Source organism: Urocitellus parryii, chromosome 1 (genome assembly GCF_045843805.1).
Source record: "Urocitellus parryii isolate mUroPar1 chromosome 1, mUroPar1.hap1, whole genome shotgun sequence".
In the NCBI taxonomy this organism is placed as follows: domain Eukaryota; kingdom Metazoa; phylum Chordata; class Mammalia; order Rodentia; family Sciuridae; genus Urocitellus; species Urocitellus parryii.
Genome location: NC_135531.1, coordinates 212,796,740 through 212,816,667, shown reverse-complemented (window position 1 = coordinate 212,816,667; position 19,928 = coordinate 212,796,740). Strand labels below are relative to the sequence as shown.

The 19,928-nt window shown below is 34.9% G+C and overlaps 1 protein-coding gene across 1 annotated transcript in view; it reads right to left on the bottom strand.

Annotated features, from left to right (window-relative positions):
• Pkp4 (plakophilin 4) overlaps nt 1-19,928 on the bottom strand; it is a 247,528-nt gene that overhangs the window by 96,583 nt on the left and 131,017 nt on the right. The window contains exon 3 of the mRNA XM_077802620.1: nt 11,292-11,404. Within this exon, the coding sequence (XP_077658746.1) occupies nt 11,292-11,404 (113 nt within the window). The remainder of the gene's footprint in view (nt 1-11,291; nt 11,405-19,928) is intronic.

Genomic DNA, 19,928 nt, shown 5'->3' with positions numbered 1-19,928 from the left:
GTGTCAATCACTCTGGTTTGATCATTACATAAGTAATGTTTATGGGGCTGGGGATGTGGCTCAAGCCGTAGCGCACTCGCCTGGCATGCCTGTGGCCCAGGTTCGATCCTCAGCACCATATACAAAGATGTTGCTGTGTCCGCCGAAAACTAAAAAATAAATATTAATTCTCTCTCTTTTTTAAAAAAATAAGTAATGTTTATTATCATTATCTCTCATAATACTGTAAAATTTTAATTTGGAATAGCTAAATAGTTTAATAGTGGAAGACAGAGGTGTTATAGCAGTTTAAAAATAAACTAGATCTACATATGCATCAATAATGGATAGAGACATAAAAAACTCAAGGTACACAATGATTCATAGACTATTCCACTTGTATGCTTACAAAGCAAACAAAATATTAGTCATGGATGTATGAAATACATATACATATAAATATATGCATATTTATAAACCATACATATATTTAACACTACACCCTGATGGTTATCTAGAGAAAAAGAAGACTGGTGCAAAGAAGATCTGAATTTTACATACAATATTTGTTTTGCAAAAAAGAAGCCAAATAATGAATCTTTATAGCTTTAATTCTAGGCTGTGACTACTTTAAAAAAATACAGGATTTAAAAGCATCCTTGCTGTTCTTTTTTTTTTTTTTTTTGATACGGGGGATTGAACTCAGGGGCATTCAACCACTGAGCCCTATTTTGCATTTTATTTAGAGACAGGGTCTCCCTGAGTGGCTTAACACTTTGATTTTGCTAAGGCTGGCTTTGATCTTGAGATCCTCCTGTCTTAGCCTCCAGAGCCTCTGGGATTATAGGCGTGCACCATTGTGCCTGGTATCGCTGCTGTTTTGATATGGTAAAAATAATTAGTAAATTTATAAAGCAGTAAAGGTAAATTTTATCAAAAAAAATTTTGAAATATCTTGAATGCCCTACTATAGTAAAGTTCTTAATATATTTTAATGATAATATATACATATCTTAAAAAATCTAATGAATAAGAGTGGAGGGTAGTAACATAATTCTTGTTTTAATTCAGTCATTTATTACTGTTAAATAATTTAAGAATAGTAATTATAGGATGTGAACTATGAAAAATAGGAGAAAATCGAATAAAGTTATTCTAATTAAAATGGTTCTTTAAAATATAATTAAATAATGGCATGCCATATATATTTTAGATGCATGGGCCTCTAAATTTTAACAAGTATTTTCCTCTTCATTAATTAGAATAGTTAATACAAATGATTTGCCTCCATATTCAACCAAACATACTATAACAGTTTTATAATAAACTGAAACTTTGATGCTAACTATAAAGTTGACCCTTTTTTTTGTTTTTTTTTTTCCTTCCAATCAAATCACTCATTTAACATTTTAAAATGCTCTAAGAGATAGCTAATTCATTTTGGAATATTTATTCACTATGATTAAAATCCTTTGTTATAATGTCCTAGTCTCCAAAAGATTCTATTATTCATAAAAAGTATTTGGTTAAACATTCATCCAACTTCCACATGATCACATTCTTAGTTTTAAAATGTTAGTCTATTCCTCAATAGGACACCCATAGCGCAAGAGTTAACAACTAGAATCAACAAATGGGACTTACTCAAACTGAAAAGTTTTTTCTCAGCAAAAGAAACAATAAGAGAGATAAACAGGGAGCCTACATCCTGGGAACAAATCTTTACTCCACACACTTCAGATAGAGCCCTAATAACCAGAATATACAAAGAACTCAAAAAATTAGACAATAAGATTACAAATAACCCAATCAATAAATGGGCCAAGGACCTGAACAGACACTTCTCAGAGGAGGACATGCAATCAATCAATAAGTACATGAAAAAATGCTCACCATCTCTAGCAGTCAGAGAAATGCAAATCAAAACTACCCTAAGATACCATCTCAATCCAGTAAGATTGGCAGCCATTAGGAAGTCAAACAACAATAAGTGCTGGAGAGGATGCGGGGGAAAAGGGCACTCTTGTTCATTGCTGGTGGGACTGCAAATTGGTGCAGCCAATTTGGAAAGCAGTATGGAGATTTCTTGGAAAGCTGGGAATGGAACCACCATTTGACCCAGCTATTCCCCTTCTCGGTCTATTCCCTAAAGACCTAATAAGAGCATGCTACAGGGACACTGCTACATCGATGTTCATAGCAGCACAATTCACGATAGCAAGATTGTGGAATCAGCCTAGATGCCCTTCAATAGACGAATGGATAAAAAAAAAATGTGCCATTTATACACAATGGAGTATTACTCTGCATTAAAAAATGACAAAATCATAGAATTTGGAGGGAAATGGATGGCATTAGAGCAGATTATGCTAAGTGAAGCTAGTCAAACTTTAAAAAACAAATACCAAATGACCCCTTTGATATAAGGGGAGTAAACAAGGACAGGGTAGGGACGAAGAGCTTGAGAAGAAGATGTACATTAAACAGGGATGAGAGGTGGGAGGGAAAGGGAGTGAGAAGGGAAATCGCATGGAAATGGAAGGCGATCCTCAGGATTATACATAAGGACATATAAGAGGAAAGGAGGGGTAAGACCAGATAATACAAATCGAAGAAATGATTTACAGTAGAAGGGGTAGAGAGAGGAAAGGGGAGGGGAGGGGAGGGGAGGGGAGGGGGGATAGTAGAGAACAGGACAGACAGCAGAATACATCAGACACTAGAAAGGCAATTTGTCAATCAATGGAAGGGTAACTGATGTGATTCAGCAATCTGTATATGGGGTATAATTGGGAGTTCATAACCTACTTGAATCAAATTGTGAAATATGATGTATTAAGAACTATGTAATGTTTTGAACGACCAACAATAAAAAAAAAAATGTTAGTCTAAAGGAGTACTGTCTGAATTATTCTGGGCTCACAGTCCTACCCTAAGTCTTGATTATTCAAGTTTAATCAAATATGTAGGAATAATTTCCACGTGGAAATATATTTCCCAGATGAAACTGGCTGGTGACCATGCCTTCTGAAAACCAGATGTGGTGGTGCATGCCTGTTAGTGACTCACAAGGGTAAGAAAGGAGGATCATAAGTTTGAGTCCAGCCTCAGCAAGGTAGCAAAATCCTACCTCAAAATGAAAAATAAAAAGGACTGGGGAAACAGCTCAGCGGTAGAGCATCCTTGGGTGTAATTCCCATTACCAGTAATACTAATACTAATACTAATACTAATACTAATACTAGTACTAATACTATTACTAATACTAATACAGGCTTCTGGAAAAACTGTGCTAAGCATATGATCCAGATAAATAAGTTATGCAAAGCTGCATGTCATCCATGGTCCAGTTTTCTGTATTTCAGATGTAAAACTCTTCACTGTGTTTACGATAGGAGTTGCACCATAAAAATTCAATGTTACTTAATTTGCTCAGAAGAAAAACCATTTAATAAATATTCACTGTGGAGAACTCTGATAATTTTACTGAAGTATTAGTTTATTTTGCATTTAGTCTGAATTGGAGATGAAGTCAGGGATCTTGTTTGACCATTAAGAAAGTTAGTAATAGGGCTGGGGATGTGGCTCAAGCAGTAGCACGTTCACCCGGCATCGCTACGTTGGATCCTCAGCGCCACATAAAAATTAAATAAAGATGTTGTGTCCACCGAAAACCAAAAAAATAAATATTAAAAAATTCTCTTTCTCTCTTAAAAAAAAAAAGTCAGAAGTGACCAAATTTCACACTACAAAAGGAAATTTATTGCGATGAACACCATAGGACTCCCAAATACTTACCATGCACTTAAAAATAAAAATAAATCGACACTGACAAATAGTTTAGCAATAAACAAGGACTTAGTAAAAAAGAAAGCTAAGGAGAAAGGAAAGAAGGCAAACCCATGTGAGACAGAAGGATGATGGGTAGGCAGGCTGAAGGGAATCTCCCTTATGTTCTCCATACACCCCAGTCTAGGAATGCTTGGAGCCCTCTTAAAATCTAAGACAGATGATGCATGCCTGTGATTCCCATGACCCTGAAGGCTGAGGCAGGAGGATGTCCAGTTCCATGCCAGCCAAGGCAACTCTGCAAGACTCTGTCTAAAAGAAAAAAAAAAAAAAAACAACCAACAACAGAAAAAGTGGGATGACAGTTGGCATGGGCTGCTTGGCGTTCAATCCCAGCACCACAGAGTGGGGGGAAACCAAACCAAGCCAAACCAAACCAGATCAAAGCCTAAGAAACAGCAAAGTCTTTACAATAATTAAAGATGAATGATAAACAAAATGTTGCATCCACACAATGAAATATTATTTTGAAATAAAAAGGCAAGCTGCAACATGCATGAACCTTGAAAATATTCTGCTAAGTACAAGAAGTGACCCCAAAACCCACATATTGTCAAATACCATGTATATGAAATGTTCAGAACAGGCATATCCACATAGAAAGTAAATCAGTGGTTCTGAGGCCCTGAAAGGGAAGAAAAGCTACTGTGTAAGACAGTTTCTTTTTGAGGTGATAAAAATGTTCTAAAATTAGAAAGTGGTAATTTTTTACAACTTCACATAAATATATTAAAAAACACTGAACTGTCTACTTCAGAAGTATGAATTTTAATGAATGTGAAATAAATCGATAAAGCTTATTTAATAATAAAAAAAAAAAACATCAGGTTTTGGCTAGTGGAGCACTAAAAGTCAAAGGGACAGAACTTTATCAGACATTTTCCTGAAGTGGTAAATTAAATAAGTAAAAACTGTTAAGGGATAAAAACATTCAATCTTTTCAAAGACTCATTTTAAAGAATGCATTATTTGAGATTTATTTCACAGTGACTTAAAAATATTCACTGAAGAAAAGATTTGAACCATGAAAAAAACTTTTTATCACTGTCAGAACTAAAACATTTTTAGAATTATCAGTGGACGCCTGATGGGCACCAGCAGATGACCTGATAAAGTGTAAAAAAAAAAAAAAAAAAAAAAAAAAAGACAAAAAAGAAAAACATTAAAAAAAAAAAAACAAGAAACCTGATATGGCTGTGGGGAATTGAATCTTTTTATTGGGGGGAAAAAATGTTCTTAAGTGCTGATATAACACTATTTGTCAAGATTGTATGACCTTTTCTAAAACCATAAAGAATTCCATTTTAGCAGAGCTTCAAGCTAACTGAAAAGAAAGAGATAATCTTAGGGAGAGGATGAGGTAATTTCAACATTGCTCCCCATTTCTTCTCTCATTCAATTGATATGGACAGGACTTCTCTGTGTCCACAGTAGCTTTCAAATACCAAGCAAACATCAAAGAACAAAGTAAAGAGACCATCTGCTTCCAAATAAGATAATTGAATTTACAGTCATGTACAAATAGCCAAAACAAAAAATTAAAACTGCTTTATGTCCAAAAGTTGCCATTACTATGATATATAATTATTAAAGGATTCACTTTTTAAATATCCTTTTTAAAAACTTTAATTGTAACAAAAATTTAGTGCTTCATCTTAATATACATGAACAAGCTCTGATTTGCATGAGAAAATATTTGGATCAAATTTATGGCCTTCAAAGAAATATACTCTTTCATCATCTAAGTTATCTAGAAGTAATTTAAAAATGAACAGAAGCAAAGATGAAACTCTGGACAATGGTAGGATTCCATGTCTCTCACTAAGCATAGTTTTTAAATTTTGGAGATAGCTTCTGGAATTCTAAGATGATATTTTCATGTTCTGAATTTTGAATTTTAACTATATTTTTCTGTCCTTTCACATCTTTATTACCCCAACAAGATGAACAGCTAGGATATTTTCTCTGCTTGCAGGAAAGATGAACACAGGCTGTACCTCATATACTTGAAGGCTGAATTCATCTTGTAATGTTCTCCTGGTCAAGTTTTCTGCCTATATTGCTCTTACCCTTGGAAGGCTGTAGTAATCTCCAAATGCTGCCAAATTAGCATCCAATTAGGCCCAAGGCTATTTACTGCCTTGGGAATTCCTTGTTTAAGTACTAGGCTTGGAGGTCAAAGAGGAACTTCAGCAACAAGATAAAAAGTTACAAGGGGGATTTACCTTAAAGAAAAATTTAAAGAGAAAGGCATGTAGTAAATTGTTAAAAGTGGTTGTCTCAGTTTTGGCGGTTCATAAAAATGTTCTCTATGCTAGTAGTGGTAGTTATAACTGTATACCAAAAGTGTTAGTAAAAAAAAAAAATCATAAAACTATGCTATAAAGGGGTGAATTTTATTCTAACTTTAGTATAGCTAACTTAAAAATATAGTAGTTATCTCTGGGTGGTAGAATCTCTATTTTCTTGCACTTTAAAAATTAAGATGATCATTATTTAATTCCAAAGTCATTAAGTACAGATTAAGAATATGGTCTTGGCTACCCCATGTCCTTCTTTGACCTTGGGAGCAGAGAAGGGGCAAAGGAAGTTCCAGGGTGAGAAGAGGGGCACAGGGTCCAGGTGGTCTTTCATTGTGTTACTGGATCCTTTTACTGTTATTCCACCCAGTTAAATCTAAACCCAATTAGTGTGAGAACAATATCCAAATGATGATATTGCATGGTGAAAAAGAAAAAATCCCATGTGCATCAAACACTGGATTTGAAGACTGCTGCCTAGTCCATGGGAAACATAAGGTTTAAAGGGCACATTTCCCTTTAAAGAGCCTAAGCTGAAGTTATTTGTGTTGTTATAGTGCATATACCATATACATGCACAGTGACCTACAATATAGGACATCTCACATCTCAGTGCACAATACCATCCAGGACTCTCAAGGGCTCTGCAGATAGAAGCTGTCATGGTAGTCTGCCTGCTTAGCAGAACTGAAATTGATCCATTCATCTACATATGCTGAGCATCATCCTGAGCTAAGATAAATTTCAGATTGGCCTACTGGAGAATAACTTTAAGCTAAGGTGGTATTCCATACCTTTATATTCTATTTAGCAATGAGAAAAATCCCTCTGGGCCTATTTTTGTAATTTATTGGAAAGAGACCACCTAGGACACTGCTTACTTCATCAAACAGTGATTTCTTAATGGGGACACACTGGGAAAACAATTCAAGTCTTGGTCCCAGGAATGAGAGAACCTCCTGAACAACTCAGAGACAGTTAAACTGTAGAGTTCATTAGCACTTTCTCTCTTTTGGTACTATTTTAACCTTGACTGCATCTTATTTTTTTTTTTTTTGAACTTTATCTTCTTTTTCCCTTAATTTCTGCGTTTTATTTTTATTTTTAACATTTTAAAAGGTATTCCCAATATACAAGTGAGGTGAAATATATATATAACCACAGTATATTTAGTGTGTTCAGAACAAATGCCTTAGCCCACCAGTGGGATCCTATATCATGTATAACCAGAAGAATGAGAAATTATGCTCCATTATAAAGGATGTATCAAAGTGCATTCTACTATCATGTATAACTGATTGAAACAATTAAAAAATTAAAAAATGGATAATGTCCAATAGTAAGCTTCATGGACATAAGCAGCAATTTCATTTGTATTTTGGGCAAAACAGAAATGGTTGATGGAAAGAGGATCTGAGTGTGAGAGATAATTTCTATTTACATTCTTGGTTCTGGTTCCAAGAGAACAGTTAGTGGAGCTGGAAGACACAAAGGGGTGTGTCTCCAGTGACACAGTAAAATGCCTTTGCTCCCTCTACTACCACACTATTTTCTAATGGGCTCCTTGCCAGCATATAGACCTGGTGATCACAGAGTAGAATAACTATATCAGTAGTCTTCTTAAAGTCCTCTGGAAAGCACCCTGAAAGGTATGAAAAGGGCAGATATGAGAAAGGGTAGGTAGAAATTTAAAGACACCAAGGGGACAACCTAAAGGAAAAGCATCCTTTGATGAGCTCAAAACCTCTGGACTTCATTTCGGCTCACCATCCATCCACTAATCTTTTGGCTGAATGCCCACTGAGCTCTAGGCACTGTGCCAGGATTGTGGGGGTGGGATGGCTCTCACCATTTCATAGATGAGCTATGGCATAGAGAAACAGGCATTCAGATGAAAGAGATGATTTTCCTAGGGGAACTTGGGGCAAGGCTTTTAGGAAGTGTTGGCATTTAGCTGGGATATCAGAACACATGGGAATCACATGACATGGGAGTAGGGTAACCCATGTGGATCAATTACCTTTACATCTAGAGTTCTCTAAATGAGGAAAACTACTCATAACTCTTAAGATTCCATAATAGGTTCCTATTTGACTGTCTGGCCTCTCTTCATTATGTTTTGCACACAGCACAGTCAAGAAAGAAACACTTCCTTCAAATAAATCCACAATCACTACTAACAACTTTCTGTAGATCTCCTTTAAAGACCTGATGAAGGTCTCCATAATCAAATAGTATAGCTTTACTTTTCCAACCTCATAAGCTACTAGGTCCTTTCATCACATATCCTAAACATGCTCCAGAACAACCTGTCTTGTAACCCTGCTCTCATTTCTACAGGACCCATTCATTTGTCCAAAATTCACTAAGTAAGTCTCAGCAACATCCCAGATATGACAATAGGCACTAGGAACCAGATACAAAGCACACAATACCAATGACAGTAACTATTGCCCATAACATGTATTTTATAGATTTTTAGCAATCTATGGAATTAGTTAATTGAACTATATAACCATTAACTTATTTTAAAGCTTAAAGAAAAGCACAGGAGATAATCTAATAGCCAGGCATCTACATCCCTCACCCCCCCCATTTAACAGATGTTAACATCTTTTTTTTTTTTTTAATTTTTTTGCTCCAGATGGCTCTGTTAAATAAAACTTTACAGATTGAGCCAAAGCCTAATTCCTGATATCTTCCCCCTTCCTACAGACATCACTACTCTCTTAAATTGGTATCAATCCAAAATGTTTTTAGTGGTTTTATTCCACATGAATTCACTTATAAATGATTCCAAGTATTGTTGAATAATTATAAAACTGTTTTAAAAATGTTCAGATGATATTCTCCTATTTCTCCTCTTCTGCAACTTGCAATTTTCAATCAGAAGTTTGTTTTAAAAATATCCCCATGGTGCTACTTGCAAATCCAGTTATTTCATTTTAATTGTTGTAGAGTTTACTTAACCACAGTTTGTTTCCTATTTTCATCCTGATGGACAACAATTTTCTTTGTAATATTTTTACTTTAGGAAATAAAGCTGCATTGAACATCCTTTGTATATATCTTATTCTGCACATCTTACAGAATTTCTATACCAGTGTCTAGGTTTTGGAGTTTGAAATCACACTCTCTCTTCTATGGATTCTTACTCTTTGCCAAGATTTTTTTTTTTTTGAAGAGAAGTATTTTAATACTATCTTTTACAAGATTAGAATTAGTCTAAAAGTATGTAATGAACAAAGCACAGTGCAAAACTGTCCTTCCTACCCTCTTCATCTTTTCTTACTTCTGTGCATACTCAAGGGCTGTAATCTCTCACCTGGATTCCTTAGCTTTTATGCAGTTATTTTCAAGTGTGGATAGTTATTCAAACGAATGCTTCTGTCAGGAGATATACTGGAAAGTCCAATTCTGTCATAGTGCTGATGTCAGCCTAGGATTTTATTGATTTTATTGATTTGTGTTTTATTGATTTATGACATCTGATTGTGAGCTCAATTTTAGTGGTGTTAGTTTCTCAGATGGGGACAGTTATATCTGGACCCCAAATCCACATATTGTATGAGTTTGGGTTTGCCAAGAGTGTGGTCATTTAAAGGTCCTGGCTAAATGCAGCAATCTTAAATTCAAAGGGGCCATCCTGAACACACCTTAAACCTTACTCCTTGGGCTCTGTATGGATGTTAAAACCAATTCGAGGACTCATTTTGAGGTATAAGCAGTGTTCTCAGGCTTCCTGCAAAGGTGGCTCAAATACTTCTGGTTCTGGTTTTCAGTTCCCTTTCTATTTTTAGTATTTAGAGAGTTCCCTTCTCTTTTGCCATTTCCTTAAGTATTTTTTTTTAATTGGTATAGCAAGAGAAACTCTGTTTACCTAGCCATACTGCATTCTTCAAATGTTATTTAATTTTTCCATGAATATAAAATTCTATTTTTCTAAACAAAATTGGTCTATATTTTTGGGGAATATTATTGAGTTTGTGAATTTCCCTTTTGGGTGCTCAATATATATATATAACTTTTTAAAAATATTGAATAGAATCAAAACTAATTTGTTTTGACAATTTTTACTTCCTTGATAAATTATTTAACTGGATATTATAAAGGTAGAATTAGAAATTTATAATTTGAAATTTTACACCTTGCTTATGATTTTTTTGCTATAAAAACATACTTGAATTTTTAAAAAGATCACAATTTTATATTTATTTTTAAAGGTTTTTATTGACTTTACTTGTATGCTCTGAGATGAAAAATTCATGTGTATATAATTTATCAGCCTTATGTCTAAAATTCATACCAAAAATCACTGGAAAAGTGAAACTATAGACCACATTCTATTCAGCAAAAAAAGAATTGTCTATGACTAACAGGAGATGCTGAGAAGTAGAACCATTATGTGATTAAAAATAACTGAAGAGACAAGTTATTATAGGCATACCCACCTAAGTATAAACATACCAAGCTCAAAAACATAAGTAATGAAGTATTTCATAGTAGGCTTTCTAGGAATATGTAACTAAGAAAGAAATCTATAGATAAGTAGCGACTTAACCCATTTGGAGTATATGGTATTTATTTTTATAATAATGATGTTCTTAGATAGCAGAAGAGGTCATTTATACAAAAATAATAATCATGATTAAATGTTCAAGTATATATTTATTTTGTATTTAGTATATCTGAATATACAGAATCATTTCATATAGTAATTTTACAGAGTTCTAGAAAAACTCAATTTGAAGGCATTTTAAAAAGTTGACTAAATCTTCATTTTTAGAAATATTTCTCAGTTTAAAAAAATCCATACCAGGTTTTCAAAATTCCAGTCAATTAGCTTACCAAATAGCTAGCAATTAACCGAGTAACATCCATCAACTGTAGTTATAGAGGAGAAATCAAATTTCTGAAGGAAGCACAGTTTCTTTTGCTACAGAAGCTTACCAATGCTATACATAGCACTTTAAGCATGGGGCTGAAGGGTAATCAATATTACAAGAAGATTCTCAAAATTAAAATGTATTGACAACTTTTGTGTCAAATTTAGGAAGGCAAGTTAACCGGGACAACGCTAACAGAATCATCTACTGCATGCAGGGCAACTTAGTAAGACATGTCACTTGAGAGTACACAAAGATAGAGCCCTTGGCCCTGTACCTGGTGCTGGCGATGCTCGGTGATTCTGCTCCAAGCCTACATCTTTCTAGTTGACTGGCAACAATCTGCCTTTCCACTTCCAGTTCTCGGGTGAGTCGTTGAAACTGAAGCTCCTGGTGAGTCAAGGAAATAAAAGGCATATAAGGTGATGAGGTTGGCTGCTCAGGCAGATACATGAATTGGCGTATGTCACAGGAAACACAGGAACATACCCATAACATAAAGCTGTAGTGTGGCTCTTTGAAGTGCAAGCTTTGGATGGTTTAAATAATCTAATGATTTGTGGTTATTTTAAATTTAAAGGCAATAGAGTTGCAGCTTTTATTTGATGTTGGAAACGTATATTTTTATTTGCCTTTTTTGTTTGTGGTTCTAATCAGATCTTTAAAACAATATTTTCTGCTGCAGTGCCATATTAAATTTAATGTTTGCAGAGACCTTACTTGAAGTGTTTACATCAGAGGCATGCCAACCAATAAAAGCTCTTCGTCTTCAATGGCTAATTTTTATATCCCTTATACTGTATTGTATGTCAGCACAGCATTAAAAAAAAAAGTAAATCTCCAGGAAGAAAATCACTTTACCATGTTTGATACAAAGCCATTTAACTAAGGAAAAATATCCTTTCAATCTCACAGAAAAAAATCTTGCTATATTTATCTACGACATAACCAAGAGAATTTTGCTGCTTTCACAAATGCATTCATGTGCCATTGTGTGAAAGGAGAGAGGTGAGACAGAAAAGTGAAAAAGACTGGGCTATAACGTGGAATTCAAAATTGTACTAAGAAGCTAGAAAATTTGTCAAAAGAAATTATATTCTTCAATCTATGCTACATCATGAAGGTGAACGAGTTCTATTATAAGAGAAAATGTTTTAACTTTGTCCTTTTCTTATTGTTAGTTCAATGGGATTTTAATAAATAGAAAACATGTTATGCTATAAAATATCCAAAGATCAAATCAAATATATTTCAAAAGCTTTAAGCCACAAATAGCATCTTGAAGAATACCTCAAGAACCCCTGTGTCATATTAATGCTTTACAAGCTATTCAAAACAAATTGTTAAGTAGTTCAAATTTGACAATGATTGCTAGAGCAAAATATCAGGTAGGTGAACACTCAAGTAAACCTAAAAACCAATCAGAAATAAAACTACCTAAAATATTATTTATGACTAGATATGAATGTTTGCATAAAAATTTAATTGACTTTATTGACTCTTTGTGGTATTAGGCACATGTGCAATTACTTGATAGCATTGGCTTTGTAAATTCCACAAGCAATTCTTAGAATGAGTTTTAATAAATAGTCCCTGAACTCCTTATCTGCTATTGAAAATCCTTTTCTAATGAACCCAATAGTGGAGGCATTTTAGAAAGGATATAGATAAGTAGTATTTAGCTCGATATTGCTATACAATATGATCATAATAGATAAGTGGGACAATGCCTGCCTCTGCCTAACAATACCTAGACTGCTGGCTGTTAATAAATGCTAAACAACAAAAGAACATATGGCTATAAACTGTACAATAGTCAGTAACCTAGTAGTATCATGCTTACCTGACATAACTTCTTTGCTCTTAAATAGTGTATTTTCTTGATTTCTTTTCTCTTAAATAGCATAGTTTTTGTGATAGATTTCCATTCTTTCATTTATTTTATTCAATTACTTATTATGTACATCTTTTCCCACAAGAGTGGTTGCTTGTATCATACTGGGCCAAGACGGACTGTGTGTGAATCCCCAAATACTCCTCAAGCTATCACATTATCGTTGTACTCTGGTTACTCTGTATTCTAGGACTGAGGGTGGTCATGTTATATCATTTTGGGATAGCCAGAAGTTACCATACCAGGGTAGGATGAAGGTATATTGCAAATAAGAACATAGGAAAAAAACAATTCAATGGTAGTAGATGTTATAAAATCATGTTTGTGGCTGCTTATGCTAATCTTTTCAACAACCATTTAAAGAAATGGTTGGGAGAATTTCTGCTTGAAGGCAGAGGTGGGACACAGTTTCCCATAATCCTTTTCCTCTGAAGCAGAGATAAGTAACTTTGGCTCTGTCTAGAAGATACACTCATGCCAGACTGTGACTCAGATGTCAGCTCAGAGACTGATTCCAGAAAACAGGAAGCTCCTTTTCTCTGTTCTGCCTCCTGCAGCATTCCCTGTATTAGATCTCAAGGTCAAGTTCCTTACACAGAAATCACTTTCAAAGGTAGTGGCAGTTATCAGTTGTTTCCTTATCTGACCAAATTTGTGGCACAGATTTGGATACTGTTCCTGGAAGTTAAGTCTCAAGCCTTGTTCTCCAATACAAGTGTTGGAATTTACTAATAACCACTTTTTTCCCTTTCTTCCCCTTTTATCCTTAATTAGCCATGTCCACCTCTATTTCTTGCAAATAGGAACCTTGAATGATACCTATAGAAACTGTTTACACCTAATGAGTTGCTAGGCAAGCCTATGTACTCATGCTGCATTTTCTATTTAAAATGAGCAATTCCTTTGACATTCTTATCAACTAAGTTCACAATGTATCCCTCATAGAGCCCTTAAAAATGAATATCACTATGTCCTTACTTACTGTATGTCCACATTTGTCACAAGTAGGACTTCACTGAAGTGCCAAAAGCAGACTATCAGGAAGCTCTTAGGCATGGAAATACTATCTAAACCTGTGAATATTTACATTAAACTTTACATTATATTTGTGGGCTTTGATGTAAAATGATAACTGCTGTCCCTACAGAATGTAAGCTGAACACCCATGTGTGAGTGGCACCAAGATGAATGAGTAGGATATAAATATTTGACAATTCTGTGTCTACTGGTTTCTTTGACTGATGAGGAAGACAGCATTACATAGTCACATAAAAACACATTTAACGATTTCCAAAATAACACTCATTAAGATGATTATGCAGAGATATCATCTATAAATTTTAAATTTTTATATTTTACCCTCTAAACATAGACTGTGACAGCTAATTCTGAAATCAGTATCTAAAACGGGGCATCTAAATTATAGGGGTATCTTATATTTGTTCTCTTCTGAGAAAAGCAAGGAAATTAATGTTAAAATTGCTTGCTAATGATTTGGTATATGACAATTTCTTCAGACCACATTCTTAAAAAGAAGTGTCAAGGCTATTAATATGCTATAGGATTATAATCTACTCATATGTGCTATGAAACTCTCCTTTGTATTTACGACATATCTCTCAGGTTAATATAATTATAAATATTATTTGAGAGAGAGTGAAGGGAAAAAAGAAAACAAAACTACACTTTCATGACAGACCCACCCAAGGAGCTCAAAGAAGGACTTGCTGCCCCAGTTGCCAATACTTGGCCTGAGGCAGTTGGCTCCTTCAGGAATGCAAAGAATCCCCTTTCCCCCAGGGAATATCCTTCCTCCAGCACTAACTGAGGTAAGAATAGAAGATTAGTCTCAGGTAGCCCCAGGGTTTCCTGTAGGCATGGCTAATGCTTTGCTAGCCTGGAGAGTATTTGATATTCTTCCCTGTCCAATCCTGCTTTTCCATCCCCTTTCCTCCACAGGTATTGATTCATGATAAATTTTGTGCACACAAAATTTTATCTCAATGAAAACCCAAGCTGTCTTGTGTTCTTTTTTTTTTTTTTAATTAATGACAGAATTTTTCTCTTACTTCCACTCTCTGTTTTTACATATTGTGAGATATTTCAAGTATACAGAAAAGGTATAGACAATAGTACAATGAACTTTTCTGAAACTGAAATAACAAATAGCAAATCACCTCTAGCAAATTTAATACTTTGCTATATTTGCTTCTGATTTCTTGAGAAATACAATATTACAATGTAATTTTAAAAAACAATGAGGTGGCTTGGTTGTTCTCTCCTGAATCCTAATCTTCTATCTTCTTCCCTCCCCAGAATATATCATTACTCTGAATTTGGTGTTTATTATACTCATGACTTTTTTCATATTACTACTATACACTTAGTCACACATGATATATAGCATTGATTTTTATATTCACATTTTTTTTGTAAATGGTAAACTGTTCACAGATTTGCAGATTGTTTTACTGCTATATGATTTTGAGATTTACCTATATCAATAATGTAGCTTTAGCATTGCTTAAAAGTATTCCATTTTATGATCATAGAACAATGTATTTATGTTCTGCTCTTATAAACCTTTGGATTGTTTCCAATTGCTTATGCAATTATAAGCACTCTATAAAATAAACATTCTTATATAAACCATCTTGGGCACATAAGCCAGACTTCTCCAGAGTAGAGACCCAGAAATAGAATTACAGGGTTGAAATGTATGCACATCTTTAATTTTCCTTGATAATAGTTGTCAGATTACTTTTCAAACTCTTGTACCAATTTATATTTCAGCTAGCCATGTAGCGGAGCTCCAATTTCTCCTCATTCTCATTCTCACTGACCTCAACTTACATTTGGAAGCTTAAAACTCCCTGCCCTTCTTTGTTTACAGTCTAACTTGCTTATGTTTTACTTTGTATTTCCTGATTGCCAACATCTTTTCTTAGGTTTATTGGTCATTTATGTTCACAGGTATCAAACTTTCAAAGGGAAATTTCTCCCTACTGCCAGAAATCCAGGCTTTTTCTAAACTTCAGTGGAAATGGTTTCTCATCACCTTTAAACTAATGTAGTTGTGTGAAGTTTTAGCCTTGGGTAAGGAATCTCAGTAGACTGTCCACCATTTGTAGCCCTGAGGCACACATAGCACATAACCAGCCAAGGGCATGCTCAAGATTATCTAGATTTGGCAGGTGTCTCCAGGGTGAAAGTCAGGTTTACTGCTTACTTAGCTGAGGATTCTTACTCTTCTTTCAGTTTTGATTTCTCTAAATTCCTTTGTTTCTAGTTTAGCTCTGCTTTAAAAAAAAAGTAAAATACAAATATTTTATCAGTATGCTTAGTGTCATTCAGGGATAAAAGTACGTAGAAATACTAAATGTACAATATGGCTTTTTCGTATTTTGATTTCTCTGAGCTGTATTCAGGGGATATTTCTCAGTATTTCCTTCAGTTCATTATTTCTCCATGTGCTGTTTGGAGTTTATCTCACTGTACTTTTTGTTTTTACCCCGCCCCACCCTCCTGTCCCTCAAAGATGAGATTTTTCCATTTCTGAGACTTCTAGCTGGTGCTTTTCCTTATCCATTTTTCTTGCATGCTCATTTAGAATGAAATCTCTATTTTTCCACCTTGTTTTCCCTTCCAATTAAGGTTTACCTTTACCTAAACTTCCAGTTTCCTCTGTCTTAAATGAGGCCTTAAATAGGTGACTGCAGTATTTCTCTGAAATAGAAATACTAGGGATTCTGTACATCGAGGAACAAGGCTACTTACTGTCCCCTTCCTCTGGTTTCTTGAAGCATCAGAATTAGGTAACTGAATTCCCATGTCCTTTGACGTGAGGTGACATCCTCCTGGCTCCCTCCACTTGTTAGCACAAAGTTGTCTACAATATTCCTCGCTGTCACTTTGCATTAAATAATTGTCCTCATTTTCAGCAAGATTGGTAATCATATTTCCTCTTACATTCTTGATATTAGTCAGCCATGTTCTTTTTCCTAACTGGCAAAGACCATTATTTTTCCAAATATGTGCAAAAATTCATTATGCTTAAGATGAGAGCCATACAGCTACAGATGCTCATCTGCATCACTACCACATATTTACTTCAGTTAGTCTAACTGATTCATTAATTTAGGAATAGCTACAACAGTTACTGCTACTATGATGCCAACAACTAAGAAAAACAGCCAGCCCCAACTTTCTGTCCCCCCATTCACATTAATCCTCAGTTTTCTTCCAGGCTTTGTGGAGGGAGAGTCCTCTTCTTGTCTAAGGCTAGTCTTTCCACGCCTTCCTGCTTCACCAGGCTTTTGCTTTTCTCTCTTTTTAAAATCTTTAATATTTCTTTTCAGTTGATATTCAAATAAATCATTCTCATCTTTGCTTTCTTTCTTTCTTCTTATTTGGAGATATATAACCCAGGGCCTCTCACAAGTAGCCAAGTGCTATACGACTGATCTTCATTCCCACCCCGAAATTATGTTCATTTAAAAACACACCTTCTTAATCTCAGGATTTTTCAATTTGTTTCCTTCTCATTTGACCCATATTATCTCTTCTAATGATTTTTTATATACTTTTAATTAATTTATTTATTTTCATATGGTGCTGAGGACTGAACTCAGTGACTCACATGTGTCAGGCAAGCGCTCCACCACTAAGCTATAACCCCAGCCCTCTTCTAATGATTTTTTAAAAAATTTAATTGGCTCTTTTTGAAGATATAGTACCATTATAGTCATTGAAGTCACTGAAATTCTGGTTTCGAATGCTTTTACATTTTTACTAATACAAATTAAAAATTTTTAGGAGAAAAGTACTGAGGACTGGTTATATTTAACAAAGAAAACTGACACAGTCATTATGTGATGGAATCAGTGGTTAAGAAAGTGTTGTTACTTCAACCATTGATTTGCTTTTCTGCCTTATTACATTGAGAGTTTTATATCACTAAAGAATATGCTACCTTTTTAAGATTCAGGAGATTGGACAGGATATGTTCTGCTCTCATGATATATTATGGCATTTACCTCTGTTTTCCACATTCAATAGATGAGTACATTATATATCATGTCCAAATCTTCCAGGGTCTTGAGCCAGGCAAGGGGAACTGTTTTTAAAATGAGCTGGTGATACACTCGGTGGTACAGTGCTTGCCTGATACGTATGGGGCTCTGAGTTTAATCCTCAGCACCGAAAACCCAACAAAACCCAAAACCAAACTACTAGGATATTCTCAAAAACATCCAAAATATCATCTCTAATCTCAGCAGAACTAAAACCAAAGTAGCCATATTTACAAAGAGTCCTTAGCCTTCTTGGCCTTAATACACCAGCTAGTCTTGTAGAGTTGATCATATATACTGACTATTTATCATAATTTACTTAGTCATTGACAAACCATTATTATTTCTACTTGGTAGTCTCTAATCAAATACATAATTAATTGTAGGAATACTAGGCATAAAGTCTACCCCTCTATACTGACAAATTTCCTTTGTTTAAAGGAAATTAGAAGTAAAAAAAATTGAAAAGCTAATACTGCCTTTCTCATGGTACTGAGAACACCCACGGATATTAACTGGTCTTCCCAAGGGAGAAAGGAATTCTAAGTCAAGTGGGTTCTGAAAGTGCTGCCCAGAAGTTCCCATTACCTTGGAGACTCACATTGACCCTAGCATATTATAAGTTCTGATTAATTTACCAGTAGGAAATCAACTTACTTCTGTTTAACCCAGCACCTTCTTTGATTTGCTGAAACTTTGCACACTTTTTCTTCTTCAAAAAGCAGTACTACTTCAGGAATATAACTTGGACAATATTGAAATTTGTTAGGGATGGCTGAACTGAACATTACTATGAGGTACTATACATTAAAAATATTTTAAAATTGGACATTTTAAAATCAAAATTTTAACCACTTTTCTGAGACTGGATATTTACAAAGGGCAGGGCACTGTGAAGAGCTAACCTTCAAATGAAAACTGCCAATGTGGCACCGTGTTAAAGGCATGAGGAACACACACTATTACAACACCTCTGTTAGATTAGCTGTCCAATGCTATGCCCATTGCTTCTTACATTTGAATTATACCTCTTCCACCTCCTAAGTTTTCTATTTCTCCATTGCAACAGTTCTCAAAGTGGGATCTTGAGCCAGCTGCATCAGTACCACTTGTAAACTTCAGAGATTCAGAAGGGATGTGGACCAGCAACCTGTGCTTGAAAAGAATCAGGTTCTCCAGGAAATTCTCAACCATGCAAAAGTTTGAGATCCATTGTCCTAATGGAACACAATCCTTCTTTTAGTCATTGTGTGCATCATTCGGTGTCACTGTGGCTTTCTGCTGTTAACAGTGTTCTTTTTTTTTTTTTTTTGTTATTTTAAATTTTTTATTCTAATTTGTTATATATGACAGCAGAATGCATTACAATTCATATTACACAGTGTTCTTATCATTACCTCCCTTTCTCATACTAAATGGTCCCCAATCATGCAACTCTTCCTCTCTAGCACTGGTTGTATCCATTCCCTGCTTTGCCATTCCATCTGTCACTACCTTCATTCAGGCTCACATCAGCTTCAGACTATGGCCATGGTCCCTCTCTAAGTCTACTCCCCACGATGGTGGTGATGGGACATGCCTCTGCTTTCCTCATTTCTTCCAGATACATTTGCAGAACTATAATACTACTCATTGGTAAGACATCCTTTACTAGGCTCTAGGTTCTATACTAAGTGTTTCATATGAATTACTTTGTCATCTCCCACAGTCAGCCTGCAAGGTGGTAAAAGTTACCCTCTTTTCATTGAGAAATGATTTGACTATGGACATTCAAAACTTAGATCTGAAATAACCTCATTTTGACTCCTAATTCCATGGTGTTAAGCACTGTGCCCTTCCCACCACACCCCACAGTAAACTTCTAAAAAGTCAATCAGCCGATTTTAAGACTCTTCATATAGTATGGACCTTAAAAAAATTTTATATATATATATATATGTGTGTGTGT